An 18149-nucleotide genomic window follows, 5' to 3' on the forward strand; every position below is an offset into this window, starting at 1 on the left:
TAGTATCCTTATTAAACAACTGCATAGTTGATATATATAATATAATATAATATATATAATATATATTATTATTAATAATATATATATTATATAATTATATATATATAATAACATTACAAAAACTATTTGTGAATATCTTCTTTAATACACATAGATAAGAGTAAGCCATATCGATATATTTCCCTAATTTTTCGTTATACTGGTTTTCACTGCCATTCTGCTGTATAAACATTCCTAGACATTCTCTCTCTCTCTCTCTCTCTCTCTCTCTCTCTCTCTCTCTCTCTCTCCTCTCAGTCAGTAGCCATTCGCCATTCCGACAACAAGCAAATAAGGGAATGTTAAAGGTATTTTTAATGAACTCTCTCTCTCTCTCTCTCTCTCTCTCTCTCTCAGTCAGTTGCCATTTCGAAAACAGACAGATCCGCGAATGTTAAAGATATTTTAATGAAGTCTCTCTCTCTCTCTCTCTCTCTCTCTCTCTCTCTCTCTCTCTCTGTCAGTAGTTAGTTCGAGAACAAACAAAAATCAATTAATGTTAAAAGATATTTTAAGGACCTCTCTCTCTCTCTGTCCTCTCTTCTCTCTCTCTCTCTCTCTCTCTCTCTCTCTTACATGTCCAGCAACTGTCCATCTTTCCACGTAATCTTGAACCTTTCTCTCTTCTCCTTTACGTGCTCCCGATGGGTCTTTTAATTAACTCATTGTCTCCAGCAAATGTCAGATGGAACACTAAAGATAATGTCCGCTCACACCCCCTACCCATATTAGTGTCATCCCTCCCCCCCTTTCCCCCTTCCCTTACACTTGATTCTTCCCCCACCCACTACCCCTCCACCTTCATTAGCGTCCTCCCTCTTCCAATCCCTTTGTCAAGGATGTTTTTTTTAGGTCCTCATTTATAATTACAGGAGGGAGTTGCGTATGTTCAGATTTGCTCGTGTGTTTATATACTTGAATCTTTTCTTTTTCAAAACCGTATAAGTATTATTACAGTCAATAATAGAGTAAAAATAGTGTTGGATGTTAGCATTCCACTACGAGCTCATAAGAGACTGGTTCTTTTATTCGTTGTCACACTGAATGAAATTAGAGAATATGCCATCACTCTCTTTCATTTTGGCGTGTCCTATATTTGGGACGAGGCGCAGATCGATATTTCCTGTCAATCATAATTATATTTTTGGTACTCCAGAATGTAGAAATCCCTTCCATCCTGTGTATATCTCCTGAGGAATTCAACAACTGTCTTTAAAAGGCAGTTTTGTGAACACATCAAAAGTTCCTCTACCAACTCTTTTTCCTGTAATGACAGAACTCAGTATAAGTTTTTTTTTTGTTTTTTTTTTTTTCACAAGAAAAACCAGTGTTCTAGCTTAGAATAAACTACGAAGAAAAATAAAACTCGAAGAATTGTGCTAAATTTAAATCTAGGAAGCAGTCCGTCCTTCCTCGGAATCCAAAACAAATGAATATTCTTAGATCATTTCAGACTCGAATTGCATCATAGTTGAATTCAGTTTTATTTGTTATGATTCAGTACTCCTTTACTTGTCATGCGCTTCCAGATCATTTCGGTAATTTAAAAAGGTATTTTCTTGGACCTTCGCCTTTGCCAAAATGGGAAGTCTAGTATTTTTTTTTTTTTTAATGTTCCCGACAGCCAAGTGATACGAAAACTTGCCTGAAATATGTTAACTGGTTGAAAGCCAAGCATACAGCCAAATATTAGAAAAACGACTGAGTAAAAAATTTTGGTAATGAAGTTAGTATAATGATTTGACTTTAGACTTCTGAGATAATGGAAATCCCTACGTTGGTAAACAGTTAATGAAATATAGCCGTTGCAGACAAAACATCGAAATTGCTGATACGAAAACAGTGCGCCATGTGAGATGAAAATATGCGAATTTATCAAGTGATCTGAATAGAAAATAAATTAATGATTCGGTGATAAAAAAAAAGGAATTGTTCAGTTTATTTATGAACGTTATCGAACTGATGGGACGAAGTGAGTGCATAGCAATAAGCAGCCCAACGTAATATCGAGCTTCACAGGTATAGAATACCTGGGGCGAGTGGAGTCCTCGAAAAAGAGCTGGCGCCTATGGGCTAAAGAGAGAGAGAGAGAGAGAGAGAGAGAGAGATATGGGGGTGTAAACTGAAAAACGCTGGGATGGATTTAATGACCCAAAGTCTTGTTAGATGCTGAGTTCCTCCCTTATAAAAGCTGACCTGAGCCGAGATTGAGACACTCGATAAACATTATAAGAGAACCTTTGCGACGCGACGCGACGCGACGCGACGCGACGACGCGACGGAAGGGACCGGACCTGGCTGCTAGATAGCTATAATAGTAGCAGCAATATAGTAGATTCACATCAACCGTACATTTGATGTCTAGGCCAGTTCCTTACGACACTCCTGATTGGCTGTTTATAAGCTAATCACAGGGCTGAAAACTCTGTCTCTCGAGAGAGTTCACATGGGTAGGATCTATGTTCTACCTCTCCTGAGGTATACGTCTTTCAGGAGAGGTGGAACGTACATCCTGCCTAAGTGAACACTCGAGAGAGACTGAGAGTTTCCAGCCCTGTGATTGGCTTATCAGCAGCCAATCAGGGGTGTCATAAGGGACTGGCCTAGACATCAAATGCACGGTTGATGTGAATCTTCTATAGTAGTAGTGGTAGTTCCTTTATAGATATTGTTGAAACAGGTACCCTCTCTCTCTCTCTCTCTCTCTCTCTCTCTCTCTCTCTCTCTCTCTCTCGTTTACACAATCTTTTAATAGTACTTTTGACATTGCGCTCACCGTCTGTTTAAAATTCTTCCTTTTCCATCGTTAGATGAGTTCGGCACCGCGCTAGCACGGGCTCTTGCTCCTAAAAACGCTCTGGAAATGTTTAGTTTTGTTAATGCGCAGATTTCCTTGCTGGAACTGTTCTGCATTTGTCCAGAATTAACAAATTATTATTTTCAAAGTTATTTGCAGATTATGGAGTTCCTTTTTATAGTATTAATGAAAATACTGCCTGGACTCTAATGCGGCAAAATAGCGAGGTTTAGCCTTCTACTTCTTTGATCTCCTTTGAATAAAAAATTCCGCGTGTGGTTAGAGTAACACCAAGTGAGGCTGCACCACTACGTTTTCCTGAGCTGTACATGAGTCTTATTATTTCCTCTTGAGTTATATACAAGTCGATATCTCCCTGTAATTCTGTCCAGTTTGTGGTTAAGGTTCAGGGAGGTTCGGAAATTGCCGAATCTTCCAATCGACTTGAACATAAAGTACTCTACGGTATATCTGCGCCATGTTTCATCCTTAGAAATTCTTCTCTCTCTCTCTCTCTCTCCTCTCTCTCTCTCTCTCTCTCTCTCTCTCTCTCAAGGTTGCTGGCGAGATGTGTGTAAGGGCAGTATAAAAATGACCGCAGTTTTCTGATGAAAATATTAACTATTTAGCAATGTTAAAAAAAGTGCTAAAGCGAGCTTAACGAAACTGCTATTGTGGTGATCGGAGTTGACAGAGCACCAATATTTTCTTCTTTTTAGTTTGTGTTCCACTTCATTTAAACTCCTTAACAAAATTTGGCCTGCTGTGGCTATAGGTGTGAGATGTATTCGCAAGGGTTAAGTTTAAGCAGTCAGATTATCAACGCCATCTGTGTCAGTAAATGTGACTTGGTTCAATGTTCCTTTCGTGTACTCTGTAGTAAGGGAAGTTTGTGTATGTTTATAGTAGTTAATTATTAGTAACAGCACATAAGAGTTATATTGTATCCAGTAATGGAAACACTTTCTTCGTATTTGTATTGAATAGTTAAGAAAATTCAACTGTATTTTCACTTAAACTTGGTTATACACAGTGTCTTTTTCTTAACCGCTGTATTATATATCATTAGGTTTACGTAGCTAGTAGAAAAGCTACACGCAGAGAGAGAGAGAGAGAGAGAGAGAGAGAGAGAGAGAGAGAGAGAGAGAGAGATTCTCACCACGATAGCGTGTCGAGGGAGAGAAATATTCTCATCAAAATAACTTATCTAAATCTAAATTACGTCGTTACTCTGATCCCACGATATGTTTTTCTGAGCGTTGGAAGATCACCCTCTGGTATCTACGGATGACACAAAAGCCCAAGAAACTGAGCTGGCATAAGGCCACCTCGAGTCTAACAACCACAACTCTTAATAAAACGCCATTGAGCTTGTAATCCCCCTATCAAGTCTCTTTAATTAAAATCCTTGTGCTCAGTATCACGTTTAGCCCCTTTTTATCTCGTTACACGCTTGTCTGGTCGCCGTGGAAGGCTTTTTGTTGAAACGATTTTATCCGTTGTTCCTATTATTTTATTTGTTCGGTGCTGCTTTTGTCCCTCCTTTTTCACAAACGAACGTTGCTCGTTTGTGTCTAAGAATTCGCTTTGATATTGATAGTTTTTTTTTTTTTTCGATGTGATTCACGTCCCATTTCCGCTTGTAGTTTGCTTTACCATTTCTCCCTTCATCTGTTTCTCTTCCAGTTACCTCGGCTCCAACGGAGCAAAGGATATATTATATATATATATATATATATATATATATATATATATATATATATATATATATATATATATATATATGTGTGTGTGTGTGTGTGTGTGTATATATATATATATATATATATATATATATATATATATATATATATATATATATATTATATATATATATATATATGTAGACATTTCATATATTCTCTTTTATGTCCCTCCGCCATTGCACCTCCATTTCATGGGCGCCCTCACCTCAGGTATGCTTCTCTCGAGATAGGCCTAGCAAGGGCAGTCGGGGCTCGCGTTCAGTTGGGTGTTGCGGCCGGGACGGAAAACTGCTTTTTTTTATGTCTTTTTTTTTTTTTCTTTCTTTCTTTCCTTGTTTGTGTTTATATGGTCGTTTACTCTGTCATTTGATGCAAATATTGTTGTTGTTTTTATTGTTGTTTTGGTGATTTTCGAAGATTTAATGTACTTTTTAATCATGCGTTAGTACCAAAGCCACACGGATTAAAGAAACTAAAACTTTTAGCGTTGTGTTCATTATCTATTCTTCGTGCGTTTTAATACGTAACGGGTATTAATTCTTGAGTTTAGTTTAGTAAGCTAAAGGACAGAGCGTCAGAAGCAAATAGTAGTGTTTAATAATTATATAATTATAACAATATATATTTTTTTGTCGAGATATAGCTCTACATTTGAAGAAAATGATATCGATATCCTCAACTCTGTTTACACTTTTTTCCCCTCCAAGGGAATGGCTTATCTAACAAGGACAAGGAAGTTAAAACTGTTTCCATTCCATCCAGCGAGGCGTATGAACGCGCCTCAGAACCCCACGCCGGAATATAACACGTTCAGATATGGTCAGGCTGAGCAGGGAATATGGCTTCAGTAAGGAATGCTTTAGATCTGCCTCTCAGAAAAAAAAAAAATGATTTCCTGTGACATTCAGATGCTTTAGCGTCAAGCACAAAGTGATTTGGCAGAATTAGTTCGATCTTTAATAATGCATGACTGCCTGCTTAGTCTTTACTTTATACATTTTCGTTTCCTGCAAAGGTTTTGGTCGTTATGAATTCCCCTTGAAGTGACCGTTTCATTAATTTCTTTCCCGAGAGCATTATCTTGAGTCTTGTGTATGGATGCAGTTGAAAATATTGATTCCTAATACCTTTAAAAAATAGACGTATATTTATTAATTCATATGAACCACAGAACATCCCAAGGCATACGTCGGTGAAAAACTTCTATAATGACCGGAATTGTTTTCGAGAACTCACTAATATTCTTACATAAGATTATTTATTGCTGTGCTTATGTGTTTATGCATCTTAGTTTCTATATCCTAAATTCTTAGACTGTTTGTATTAATATATTTTAGTGAATAAAAAAGGATGAACTATTATTATTATTATTATTCAATAATGACCTCCATAGGCGCTCTACTAGCCTGTTGAAGTAGCACGGGAAAAGCCGCTATTCGAAAAATACAGAAGAATCTCTACAAGCGTAACGCTGCTGAAGTAGCCATTACTTTTAATGAACTATGCTTGAGAGAGGATCTGCTTCCTAAGTATTATTATTATTATTATTATTATTATTAGTGCCGGGTTAAGACCCATTGAGACCCTTAGGCTAAGGATACTGAAAGGGCAAAGTCAGGCGAGCGAAGCAAGCCAAATCACCTGGGGTTTTTGAAATGTGAGCAATTCTAGGGGGACATTTTGAATCTATATTCAAAGCAATAGCGAGGAAATTAGAGCGGTGCACAATAATTAAGATTAGGATAATTATGCTTACTAGCATAACGCCCATGAGGGGGAGAGATGTAGGGGGAGGTAGGATGAAACCCCATCATAAACCATCTTAGGGGTCCCCACTATAACCCTGCCAAGTTTCATGCCCATCGGACCAGCCGTTTGGCCGTAATTGAATGACAGACGGACGGACAGACATAACGCCCATTATAGTAAGATTTTGAGAGTATACAATTTGCACAAAATTGGTATCTAGTTCCTCTCCTGGCCTACAACTCTGTTCAAGTTATACAATTTTTAATATTATGGCTAGTTCGAGGCCACCACCCCACCCCTAGGCTTTGGGGGTGCCCTTAGGCTTAGTCTATTGGGTAATCCGCCACTGATTATTATTATTATTATTATTATTATTATTATTATTATTATTATTATTATTTATTATTATTATTATTATTATCATAGTAGCGCGAGTCTTCAAATGGAGAGGCAAATTCACAGTTATATAAATTTACATATATTTAAATTTAAAAACAGCAAGGATAGCTTTCGGGAATCTGTACGGTTCCCCTTATCAATCTCCATTATTATTATTATTATTATTATTATTATTATTATTATTATTATTATTATTATTATTATTATTATTATTATTATTATTATTATTTATAAAGAAGAGATACTTAACGAGCGTGTAGTTATTTCCATCGTGCTTCCTGGTCCCCTACGAGACATCTCTTCGTGAGAAATCATTGAAATAGCAAGTGGGTCTGACCCTTCCTTTGTTCTTGCATTGTTGATGCGTAACATCTGCCAGCGAAATTGAGAAAGAGTAATACTATAGTTTACTGTGTTTTATATTTGCTAACAAAAAATCTCAAGAAAAAATGAATAAACTTGGGTGAAACCTTGTGAACACATTCATTCCCACCAAATCGTCCATTTTTCGATATTTACAAAAGAATCCCGGAGACAACGTAGAATAGTAGCCAGATTTGATTATGATAATCTATACTATAAAGAAAGTATATACTTGTTAGTTAAACTCTTGAAATTTGAATCAGGAATACACAATTAAGATATCGTTCCAATCTTCAGGAGGTGAGGGTTATCTTGATATACATTTTGTGACGCCCCTGCAATGACCTGAAGAAGAAAAAAATATAAAAGGCTTAAAAATGACAATAGACTCTTTAGGCAAGAGATGAAAACTGGAGTGCGCTCTCCGTAGATTTCTTCGTCGAAAACTATGGTCACTTTACCACATACGTACGCAATTATAATAACCTCAGTGCCCGCTTAACTTCTTGAATTCTTCACACTATTTTAGATAATGTAAGCGTATTATATATTCTTAAATTTGCACCTCAGGCCGTGAAGATTTAGCAACTTGCACTTGAAATGGTAATTTTTCCTTCCTCGCTTTGTCTTTTCTTGTGCTTGTTTCATCTGTTGCTCTACTCTGAGTCACGAACCATAATAATTTCAGTTCCGCATAGTGGTTCTGAAACTGGCTCTTCTCTCTCTCTCTCTCTCTCAAGAAACAGACGAAAAGCCAAGGTTATATAACGTATCAGTTCATGTATTTCTAGATAATGGTGATTTTACTGACACGATGTCTATAAATGAAACTTTGAGAGCGGGGAAAAAATTAGTAATTTTGCACTGGGAGAGTTTAGACTGACATCTGCCTTCTGTGAGCCAAATGAAGCCGATTCCAAATTTCCCAAGTGGATAGGCCTGAGCATTTGAATATTATGGTGTGTGAGACATTTATGATTGTAAGAAATCATTTTTCATCTTGTTTTCGTTTTATCGTCACTGAAATTCCATTAATTTACACCTCACTTGTAAATTTTCATTGCATTTCCACTGATCAATACAGCTTTCAAGATAAGTCCTACGTCAACCAAGAAGTTTTGTTCATTTTTAACCCTTTTTATCATTATAATGTTTGATGTTTATAACATTCATAATATGAACCTCTGGCATATATTAATCTTTTTTATCAATTTAGCGAAACTATGAGACCTTTTGGAAATGTGGCGTTAAGATTCCTGGGTTGTCTGTTGTGGTAAAAAAAAATTAATAAGCTTCTTCACTTTTACACCAGACAGGATCTAGCCATTATCATTATATATCAGTACTTGGTCTAGTAAACAGAATGCTGAGTTCCTGTTGTATCACAGATTACAGTTTGTTGGTTAGAATTTGTTTAATATTACAATGGTCTTGTGACATTTTTAAATGTATGTTTCATACTTAGTAAAATTTGTATTCGTAACTTATATAGTGTATCTTTTAATTGAAAAAGAAACCCACAAAATCACTTTGTAACTAGTTTACTCTAAGTATTTACATTTAGTTATACTAAATGTAAATACTTAGAGTAAACAAGTTACAAAGTGATTTTGTGGGTTTCCTTTTCAATCTTCAGAAGAAAACTGAAAGAAGTTTTTGTTTGGTATATCTTTTAATTTTAGTTTTAAACGAAATGAGCACCAGTGAGTATATTCGGACTAACACCGATTTTCTCTTGCAGGGAAGCTGTGGAGATAGCCTGTGGCCCGGCGATACCGGGTGATTTGTCGGCGATGTGAAGATGAAGGCCGGCCCCTCCCCGGCCGGGGACCCTCACCCCTCACACACGCCGGACCAGGCCACCCAACCCAGGGCTGATCCAGGGGCAAATGCGCCGCCCTCGAACGCCACCGTGACTGACACTACCTCCACTGGCGGTAGTGCCAGTGAAGGTGGTGGGCGATGGGCGGCAGCTGTTCTTCTCCTCACCCATGTTGTAGAAGTGGCCGCCATGGTGACTGTAATCCTCTCGTTTGCCTTTCCTACAACTGGGAGCGAGACTTCGACGACATCTGACGACGACGACGATGGCAGTGCTATCAACCTCTGGAAGAGCCCCGAGCTGGCTCTGCAGATAGCATTCACGACAGCGCCTCTAGTTTTGATCACAGCCATTTCCTTAGTCTGGGCGGTTCGGGCCCAAGACTTCTCAGGCAGAGCAACGGCTCGAATGCTATGCTGGCTGCTGCACATCCTCCAGGCATCAATACTATGGAGATTTCTCAAAGTCCATCTAGCTTTTGATTCTAGTGATGTTGCAGAGCTAGGAACATTGCGGTTTGTTCAGGTTCATGTTCACACTTTGCCTTTCCTGGTTATGCACATGGCCATCATTCTAGGCGAACCTGTAGCCCCTGGGGTCATACTTGTTTTGGCTGCAACAGTATTGGTAGTTTCCGCAGTGGTGGCAGTTGTTGTGGCCACAACAGCTAGTCATAGTTCTCGACCATCATCACTGACTCCCCCGACAATCACGCAGGTGGCCCATAACCCCATTCATGGTCGGCAGCAAGGATCAGAGCACACTCACAACCATGATTATGCTGCTCGAGTCGTAGTGGCTGTCACTACGGCTTGTGTTATATGGAGTAGAGCAGTAGCTGTTGCAGCTTTGTTTTGTTTAACTGTCACATGGACTAGTGTTCTGGTAGCTATTCACTGGTTTGCAGCCCTTGCTTGGCTCTGTCTGCAGGATGAGCTAGAACCCACTACCCTTGGACCAGTGCGTAAACTGTTACGAAGGGTGTTTCTAGCTTATCTCTTGCTCTGGGACTGGCATGTTTTCCGTGATGATGCTTCAGCTATGACAGTGTGTGCACGACCTCGTCTCCCTGCTGCATATTATTCAATCACAGCAATTCAAAATGTGGCAGTCACTGCTACCTGGTACACTGCGAGTAAAGTTGCTTTACCAGTAGTTAGAACTGCAATTCTCTCATCAGTGTTAGCTGCCCAGGCTGTGGCATTGCTGCTCTTGGCACTTTCCTACCTCTATTGCTCCTCGCTCTTACCCTCCTGGCCTCGTAATAAGGCCTGTGCCTTTGCCAGGACGGCCTCACTAGTCACCCCCAATGCCAAGTCAGCATCTGCCAATGGCCCTAATGACATCACTGAACATGATAATTCTTCGTACGTTGACTTCAAGGACGCAGAGGATGGTGTGGTACCTGATGCTAGTAAAGACAATGTACATGTGGAGGATGGTAAAGATCCAGTTGCAACTCCATTAAAGAACCTCCCACCGATGGCCCATTCTACGCCTCGTTCACCCTTACCTTTGGCACCGCGATTGATGGCAGCACACTTACCACCAACCATGTTTAGTTTTTCACATGACATCCTCCCTCCTCGACTCACAAAATCAGAGCGTTCCTCTACAGACAATGGTTCTTTCAACTCTAGAAATACTAACACTTTACCAACTCAGCTTCCTCCAGAATATGATTTGCTGCACAGAGCTCATGGCTCATTCTCAGACAGTTTCAGCTCACTTTCTTGTGGTACTATTAATCGTGCAACAGCTAATGCTAGGGCACTATCAGTGCATGATCCTAGAAATCAACGCACACCACCCCCAACCAGTAAACCATCGTTTGCATCACACTCATCCTGCAGAAATGGTTATTGCCACTGTAAAATGTTTGATGGCATTGAAGGCCCGTGCGACGTTGAAGAAGAGGATGAAGAGGAAGAGAAAGCAATAGATGAAAAACCAGGACGCACTGAAATAAGTTGCATTGAAAAAATAAAAAATGGTCACATCATAAGAATTGGTAATCACTCCTTGAAATCGAGAGCTGTAACAAGTAATGCTGAAGTTCTTCATGGTCCCTCCGATGAAGATAAGACTGTATGTGAGTCAGCGCCTCAAGTTGCCGTTGTGCGAGGTATTCAGAGATTCCGGGTTGTATGTGCTGCTTGCTTTCATGCACACGATCCCCTTCTCACTCGCTGTCATGTTCATACACCTTTAACGGAAACGCCAATCAGTTCCAGGTGCCAAACAGCACCTCTTTCACGCTGCCATACTGCAGGTGCGCTCAGTCAGTCTTGTGGTGGACTTGGTGGGGGGTCAAGTACTGACTATCCATCAGACACAGAAGTAACAGCAACAGCTGATACTTTAAGTTCAGCATCGGCAGATTCACATTCGACGTACACCACGTGGCCCGTGGGCCGTGGCCCTGGTATGGCCCGCCTTCTGCAGTTACACCCAGGTTCTCATGACTATGTCACTGCTTGGTTGCGGCACCAGCAGGCTCGGGGCCCCAGAGTGCCGCCACCTCCACCACATCAGGCGCCAAACGACTCTTCAAATTCGGCCATCCCTGACGCACCCGTTCGTCGTCAGCGTCGACCCCGCCGCCACCTGCCACGCCCTCTGCGACACAAGGATCCTCCACCACCTCATTTATTGCAGGACCTAGAGACGGTTGTATGACTAAAAAAAACAATAACTGAATGGTAATGGAAGAAAAATTGTAAATGTGTGATGTACTAGTATTTTTTTTTTTTTACAAGTAACTGGTGCCTGTGTGTATATTACGAAGTGTTGGGCATCCTATAATGTGCAGCTACCTAGAGGAAAATAAACATTGAAGCAGACTGAGTAAAATATAATGTAATGGGTGGCAGGAGTGTAACCGTGTGTGCGCAGGTGTAAAAAAATTAGTGGTACATTACAGTACAGTCTCAGGGCGCGGACGGGTGGGAACCCAGTGAGGTTCCTCTGCTCAGCGGGCCCGGGCAGCCCAAAAGGAAATTCGAAGATGAGGAACTTCCCGCCCACCACCCTCATTACCTCGGGTGGTGGGTGGGACTACCTGGGGCTCCCCGGGCCCTATTGTCTATTGTAAGTCATGTAAATACGCCCTTGGCTGGCACTTTTGGCCTTGCCATGAATGACACAGATTGTATGCTAAGTACTTTATAACACTTTTATATTCTATTTTAAGATAAAGATACTTTTGGAGCCTTACTTTTTATTTATCCTTTTTTGAAGTCATAGTGGTCGTCGATTCGATCACGAATCACAGTATATCAGTCAAAGTGAGAAAAGTAGCAAGGAAATACAAAGGCTTCCCTTGGCCTTCAACTCAGAATACTACGTATGACCCAAGAGAAGTAACATCTTTGTTATATAATATATAGAATTTGGAACAAAATACACTCCTTGAGACTCTTTAAACGGAAGTAAAGCTATCTTATAGCTTGACAGAAGAAAAGTTTGAAGACAAAGAGGTGGAACTTGATTTAACGAACTGTTGTGCTAACTGTACATCATCTGACTGAGAATTGAGGCGAATGAGAGGCAATAGAATCCCAGAATGCTGCGCATTTCAGAGGAATCCTTCCTGATAATATAAACATTCCTATTGCTTGGATTTACTGACATATAAAGTGCGCCTCAGTGGCGTGATCGGTATGGTCTTGCCCTGCTACCTCGGTGGCTGCGAGTTCAATTCTCGGCAATTCCATTGAGGTGTGAGAGATGTGTATTTCTGGTGATAGAAGTTCACTCTCGACGTGGTTCGGAAGCCACGTGAAGCCGTTGGTCCCGTTGCCGAATAACCACTGGTCCCATGCAACGTAAAAACACCATACAAACAAACAAACTGACATAAAAACAAAAAATTACGAGAACCATCATTCATCGGACGAAAGTTATGGTCTCAAAGTTTGGTCAGTGGCATATTTTAAATGTCTATCTCTTTTCTAAACTGATGTAACCAGTGTGAATCAATAAGAATTTTGAGGGGCATCGAGATCAGATCGTCAGTTTTGAAATGATAAGACACAACAAAATGCAATTGAAATTCAGTGAGGTTCTTAGTGAACTCCACGGAAAACCCATTAATGGGGCTGCTTTTAAGCCACCAACACTCCAGTTAACCCAACATGACAACTGCATAAAAACTATTAGCAGGATTGAAGATATCATATCGGATATTTTCAAAGGCAACAGATATCTAAACAAGATACATTCATTTCCTTGCAGACATTTCTCATAGCAGCTCATACTGAGGAACAATGCTTACAAATGGGTCGTTAGTTATGACATATAGCAGACTGCAAAATTGGAAAATAAGTTGTATGGAGAATTAAAGTTATATAGATATATATATATATATATATATATATATATATATATATATATAGATATATAGCAGTCTTAATAGAGCCAGAATTCGATAAAGAAGACAGCAAATAAATGAAATTTAACCAAATGTTTTCGCTACAGAACATATAATATTCTGATACATCTTTTTATAATAAATGGAAACCTGATACATGGACACTGACAAATGAAGGTAGTCAAGAAGCTTAGGGCCCTTCATTGTCAAAGGAAGATATATCTTATCTGATTAAAATTTATTAATACCTTAAAACTAATCTGATTAGGGACGTGAAATATTCACCACTTGGACTCTTGTTACTAACGATTAAAACTTAAACATAACGAAGGTTTAAATGCGTCACGTAAGTAGCTATACGCTCGTAGCCCATTCTCCACCCTACCGTTATTTCGGAGTCCTTGCGTTGCGTTCAGTACTACGGACGATCATCAGATTACTAGTTGTAAGGGTTGCTTTAGAGCTTGAGGTTGAGGCCATGCCAGCGAAAAATTGGCTAATCTTGGTAGCAGTTAGATAACGAAGTATGAGGTAGATCAACACAAATGCATCCGAAGTTGCACTTATTACCATGAAGTGGATTCTCCCGTTTCAGGCTCTCTTGAACGAAATAGTCATACGCCATAGATCTCTCCGTTGGCAATGGACTCCTGTGGTGAAGCTGTGCCAGTTTGACATCTCGATTACTTTGCATGATTAGGTAAGTCGGTTTAGTGGACTGAATTCGGACCGTCACTCAATGGCATATGAAGTTCTCTGCCATTCCCACTGAGGGGTGAGAGATGTGTATTTCTGGTGACAGAAGTTCACTCTCGATGTGTTTTGGAAGTCAAGTCACGTAAAGCCGTTGGTGCCGTTGCTGAATAACCACTGGTTCCATGCACCGTAAAAACGCATACAAAGAAACAAATAGACTCAATGGCATAGTTCGTAGTGATGTTAACCACCGCGCAACCATATTCCCGAGTAAATAAGTGTCTTATTAAGGCTTCTGACTTAACAATAAGTCATAACTATTGTGCTAGCTTTGTAACATGTACTGGAACAATCGTTTCATTTTAGGCCCCATCACGATGTTGAATGTCATATCACTAGACCATAATGTTGCTAACTTGTTTCCTTGCTTGTAAACTACAATGCAACACAGATTCATATATTGATATTATTATTACTTGAGCAGAAGTCTGCTTTCAACTATATTTTATTAAACATCACTTCCACGTGGTAGAGATAATAAGATTCTCCAAATGTAGACCACTGTTTAAGATTTTTCTTTGTTTAGTATAGAAAAAATGGTAAATGTATGCATTGATATTTGTTCCTTTCTGTGAAGTAAATGTTCATAAGAATTGTGTGTATAGTTACTGATTGTATGCAGGTTCAAATGCTAAGGTTAGACTCATGACTTCCCTTGGAATTAAATTGAATGCATTCACTCCGAAGAAAAATAGTTTAAGTTGCTCAAAAGAAATACTTGCATACTAGCAATCAGTGGCAGATTTAGGGGTTGGGGGGGGCCAGCAGGCCATGGCCTAAGGCCCTGCTTCTCACAAATAATAATAAAATAGAATAATAATAATACTATAATAATAATGAATTAATAAATATATATATAAAATTGTGACTTGTTGCATCTACTTGATGTTAGAGGAGACGCTGTGGCGTCCAAGAGATTGAAAAAAGATGGAAAAAGTTGATAAACTTTCAAATGCAGGTTGGTCAGCGCGAGTAGATGCTGCAGCTGCTCTCAATAGACCTCACTCTAGGAAAACATCATTGTTCTAGAAGAAGAGCTTTCCTTGGATCAAAATCAACCAGCGGGCAAGAGACTTTGAAGCAAGTGGTCTTTCCAAATGTTTGAAAGAACTTGAAACCGTTATTCTTATTTAAGGTTGGGATGCAGTGTTGGAAAGTTTTCAGAGTAACCGTATCCAACCACAGAGAATTGTGCTCTTCCTCAACGAAGCTGTTACACTGCTACAGTCTCTTTTTCATTTTGGTGAAGACCTGAGATCCCAGTTTGAAGGCTCTGAAGCAAAAGCTATATGCCTGTGATGTGACAGAATACTGCACACAAGGACAGCGCAAACAGTATTAAGCGAAAGCGTTACCACGAAGAACTACACTTTGCAAAGGATGTTAACTGACGCAGGCCTGTACCGTGGGGGATCGAACGACCCCCCGCCCCTCAAAAAAAAAAAAAAAAAAAAAATCTGGAAATCCATATTTGCTGTGACTATCCTTTTCATTGAACTCTACTTACAAAGTAATAAATAACATTCTTTTGTTTCTTTGGCTAGTCTTTTTTTTTTTTTACATTAACATTCTTTAGTAGTAGGAAATATATATACCTATATATATGCAATAACATTTATAGAAGGAAAGATCCAGTTTTGGGAAAAAAGAGCCCCCCCCCCCCTTTAAAAAAAGATCTGGGTATGGGCCTGCGACAGGGAGAGAGAAGTTTAGAGTGACTGCATTCTTGCCCATCGTTGACAAGCGTTATGCTGCCCTACAACAACTCCTTGAAGCTTATACAGTGACCTTCAAGAGATTTCTGGGTATTTAACACAAATCTCAAGCAAGAAAGCTGGCAAAGCTACCAATGAACTTAAAGCAGCAGCTGTAGAAAAGCTTGTGTCTTCCTATCCTATAAGGACTTGGAGGCTGGGTTGGAATCAGAGCTTTTGCTGTCTGCACACCTCATTTAGTCCATTCCAAGAGTTTCCTACGAAACTGTTCCTTCATCAGGTGGTGCAAAGGCTGCCAAAAAGTCTTGAACTAGAAATGTATCAAATGATTCGTAAACTTAGCTACCTCGATGGCCACGAGTTCGATTCTCGGGCATTCCATTGAGGAGTTAGAGATGTGCATTTCTGGTGATAGAAGTTCACTCTCTACGTGGTTCGGAAGTCGCGTAAAGCCGTTGGTCCCGTTGCTGAATAACCACTGGTTCCATGCAACGTAAAAACACCTTATAAACAAACAGAATAATCTAAGGTGAAACTAATATAAAGAATTACCTAACACCATGGGGCAGGGCTGCTTGTCTTCACCTTGTTGAGTACTGGACATGAGAATCTTAAGGGAGTTTGGTCAAACTGATGTCATCGAACAGTGCAAGCCAGAAGGCTCAAAAAAAAAAATAATAATAATTTTATCTTATTGCATAGTGACAAATACTACTTCTATCAATTTTTTCACAATTCTTTAAAGTTTACCACCGACCAATTTTCAGTCAAAATTGTTAAATAGGCCAATTTGCAATAAACAGAATATTGCTGGAAAAGTCTCATCTTTATTCCCACAATTGTCTCAAAAGTCGTTCTAGAGATGCTCACTTAGAAAATTATAGGATTTATTACAGTATCCGGCTCATCGAACTTATTACTGATCATATCCCAGGTATCCAGCTGCCCTGCCTTTTCTTCTCGACTAATGGTCCTTAATAGATAAGAATACTTTAACTCAGATTTACCGCACCACATAATTAAAACTAATTTTTAATTTATTTTCCAATCGGAAGATTTCACTTGGTAAACGGCAGACCTTAAATAGTTTAAAAACCACTTTTTGGGACGATAATTGTCCATTAACTAATGGAAATTACGTAACAAACGCACAAATTCCGCATACCGGATAAATATATTGCTTTGTTAAACAGAGGAACTGATTCGTACAGTCGATAGAACTATCGTTTCTATGGACTCTGTTGGTCTACAGCGGATAAGAAAGCTACACTATAGGGTGACCATAAGTCAACCTTCTTTTTGACTCTTTATCCCCCAAAAAATTGCGGTCTTGGCGGGACGCCCCAATGTCGCCCTTTCAGCCTTTCTTTTTTTATGTAATTACTACAATTGTCCTTGAAAATTAGAGACTAATTTTTGTTTAAAATGTCATCAATAAATAACTTCTGAATAAAAACAATGTCATTGATAAACCTGATTTATCATTTCCTGTTATTGAATATACTTAGTAAAGATCAAATCAAGCCAAAAATACGCCAAAGAATGATGTAAGAATTATTTTTTCTTTTTAAATAATGTCTGTAATTTTCCTTAAAATCTGGAGAATGATTTTCTGTTTAAAATGTCAGCAATAATGTCTGAATAAAAACACTAATTGATTAGACTTTAAAATGTCAGCGATAATGCCTGAATGAAAGCACTAACTGATAGACTTTCTCATTTATCATCACCTGTAATTGAATAAACTTATGTATTAAACTTCTGAATTTATAACGACTCGACATAAGTGCAAGTGTGCATGGCTTACTAAATACCTTTGTCCCCCTTTCGCAAGTTAAATAAATGGTCACCCTAAGCTACACTTGTACCGAGATTACACGACAGCAACAAGGTATGGGGGAGATAATAACTTTATTATATAAGCGCCTCAGTGGCGTGGTATGGTGTTGGCGTGCCACCTCGGTGGCCACGAGTTCGATTCTCGGGCACTCCATTGAGGAGTGAGAAATGTTATTTCTGGTGATAGAAGCTCACTCTCGGCGTGGTTTGGAAGTCACGTAAAGTCGTTGGTCCCGTTGCTGAATAACCACTGGTTCCATGCAACGTAAAAACACCATACAAACAAACAAACAGAAGATGGTAACATTATTGTTACCAGGGGAGGATTTGGGGTGTGCGGGGGACCTTAGGGCCCCCTCTCATTTATGGGCAAGCAAAGAAGGCCCTTACAGCTAGGGGGACAGGTTAGGCTTCCGGGTTTTGTAATTGAGCACTTCTAGGATGGCTGCCGGCACGAGATGGCACTGCCGTGCCATGCGATTCGTTTACGTTGTTCATCTCATGGGTACAAATCTTGCTATCCATACTTTAGAGTTTGCAGTTTGGATTCCAC

The 18149-nt window shown here is 39.4% G+C and overlaps 2 protein-coding genes across 11 annotated transcripts in view; both read left to right on the forward strand.

Moving 5' to 3' along the window:
- LOC135200064 (uncharacterized) overlaps positions 1-12124 on the forward strand; it is a 423322-nt gene extending 411198 nt beyond the window's left edge. For all 5 annotated transcript variants that reach the window (XM_064228327.1, XM_064228324.1, XM_064228326.1 and 2 more), the window contains one exon: positions 8834-12124. In XM_064228327.1, the coding sequence (XP_064084397.1) occupies positions 8894-11593 (2700 nt within the window). In that variant the 5' untranslated portion in view covers positions 8834-8893 and the 3' untranslated portion in view covers positions 11594-12124. The remainder of the gene's footprint in view (positions 1-8833) is intronic.
- A 1627-nt stretch (positions 12125-13751) lies between these two features.
- The window catches only part of LOC135200067 (BRCA2-interacting transcriptional repressor EMSY-like), a 40197-nt gene continuing 35799 nt past the window's right edge, over positions 13752-18149 (forward strand). For 4 of the 6 annotated variants that reach the window (XM_064228336.1, XM_064228339.1, XM_064228338.1 and 1 more), the window contains exon 1: positions 13752-13986. The gene's annotated coding sequence lies outside the window, so the exon portion shown is untranslated. The remainder of the gene's footprint in view (positions 13987-18149) is intronic. The other 2 variants (XM_064228334.1, XM_064228337.1) reach the window with 1 other exon arrangement.

This window comes from Macrobrachium nipponense, chromosome 26, assembly GCF_015104395.2.
Source record: "Macrobrachium nipponense isolate FS-2020 chromosome 26, ASM1510439v2, whole genome shotgun sequence".
NCBI classification, from domain to species: Eukaryota; Metazoa; Arthropoda; class Malacostraca; order Decapoda; family Palaemonidae; genus Macrobrachium; species Macrobrachium nipponense.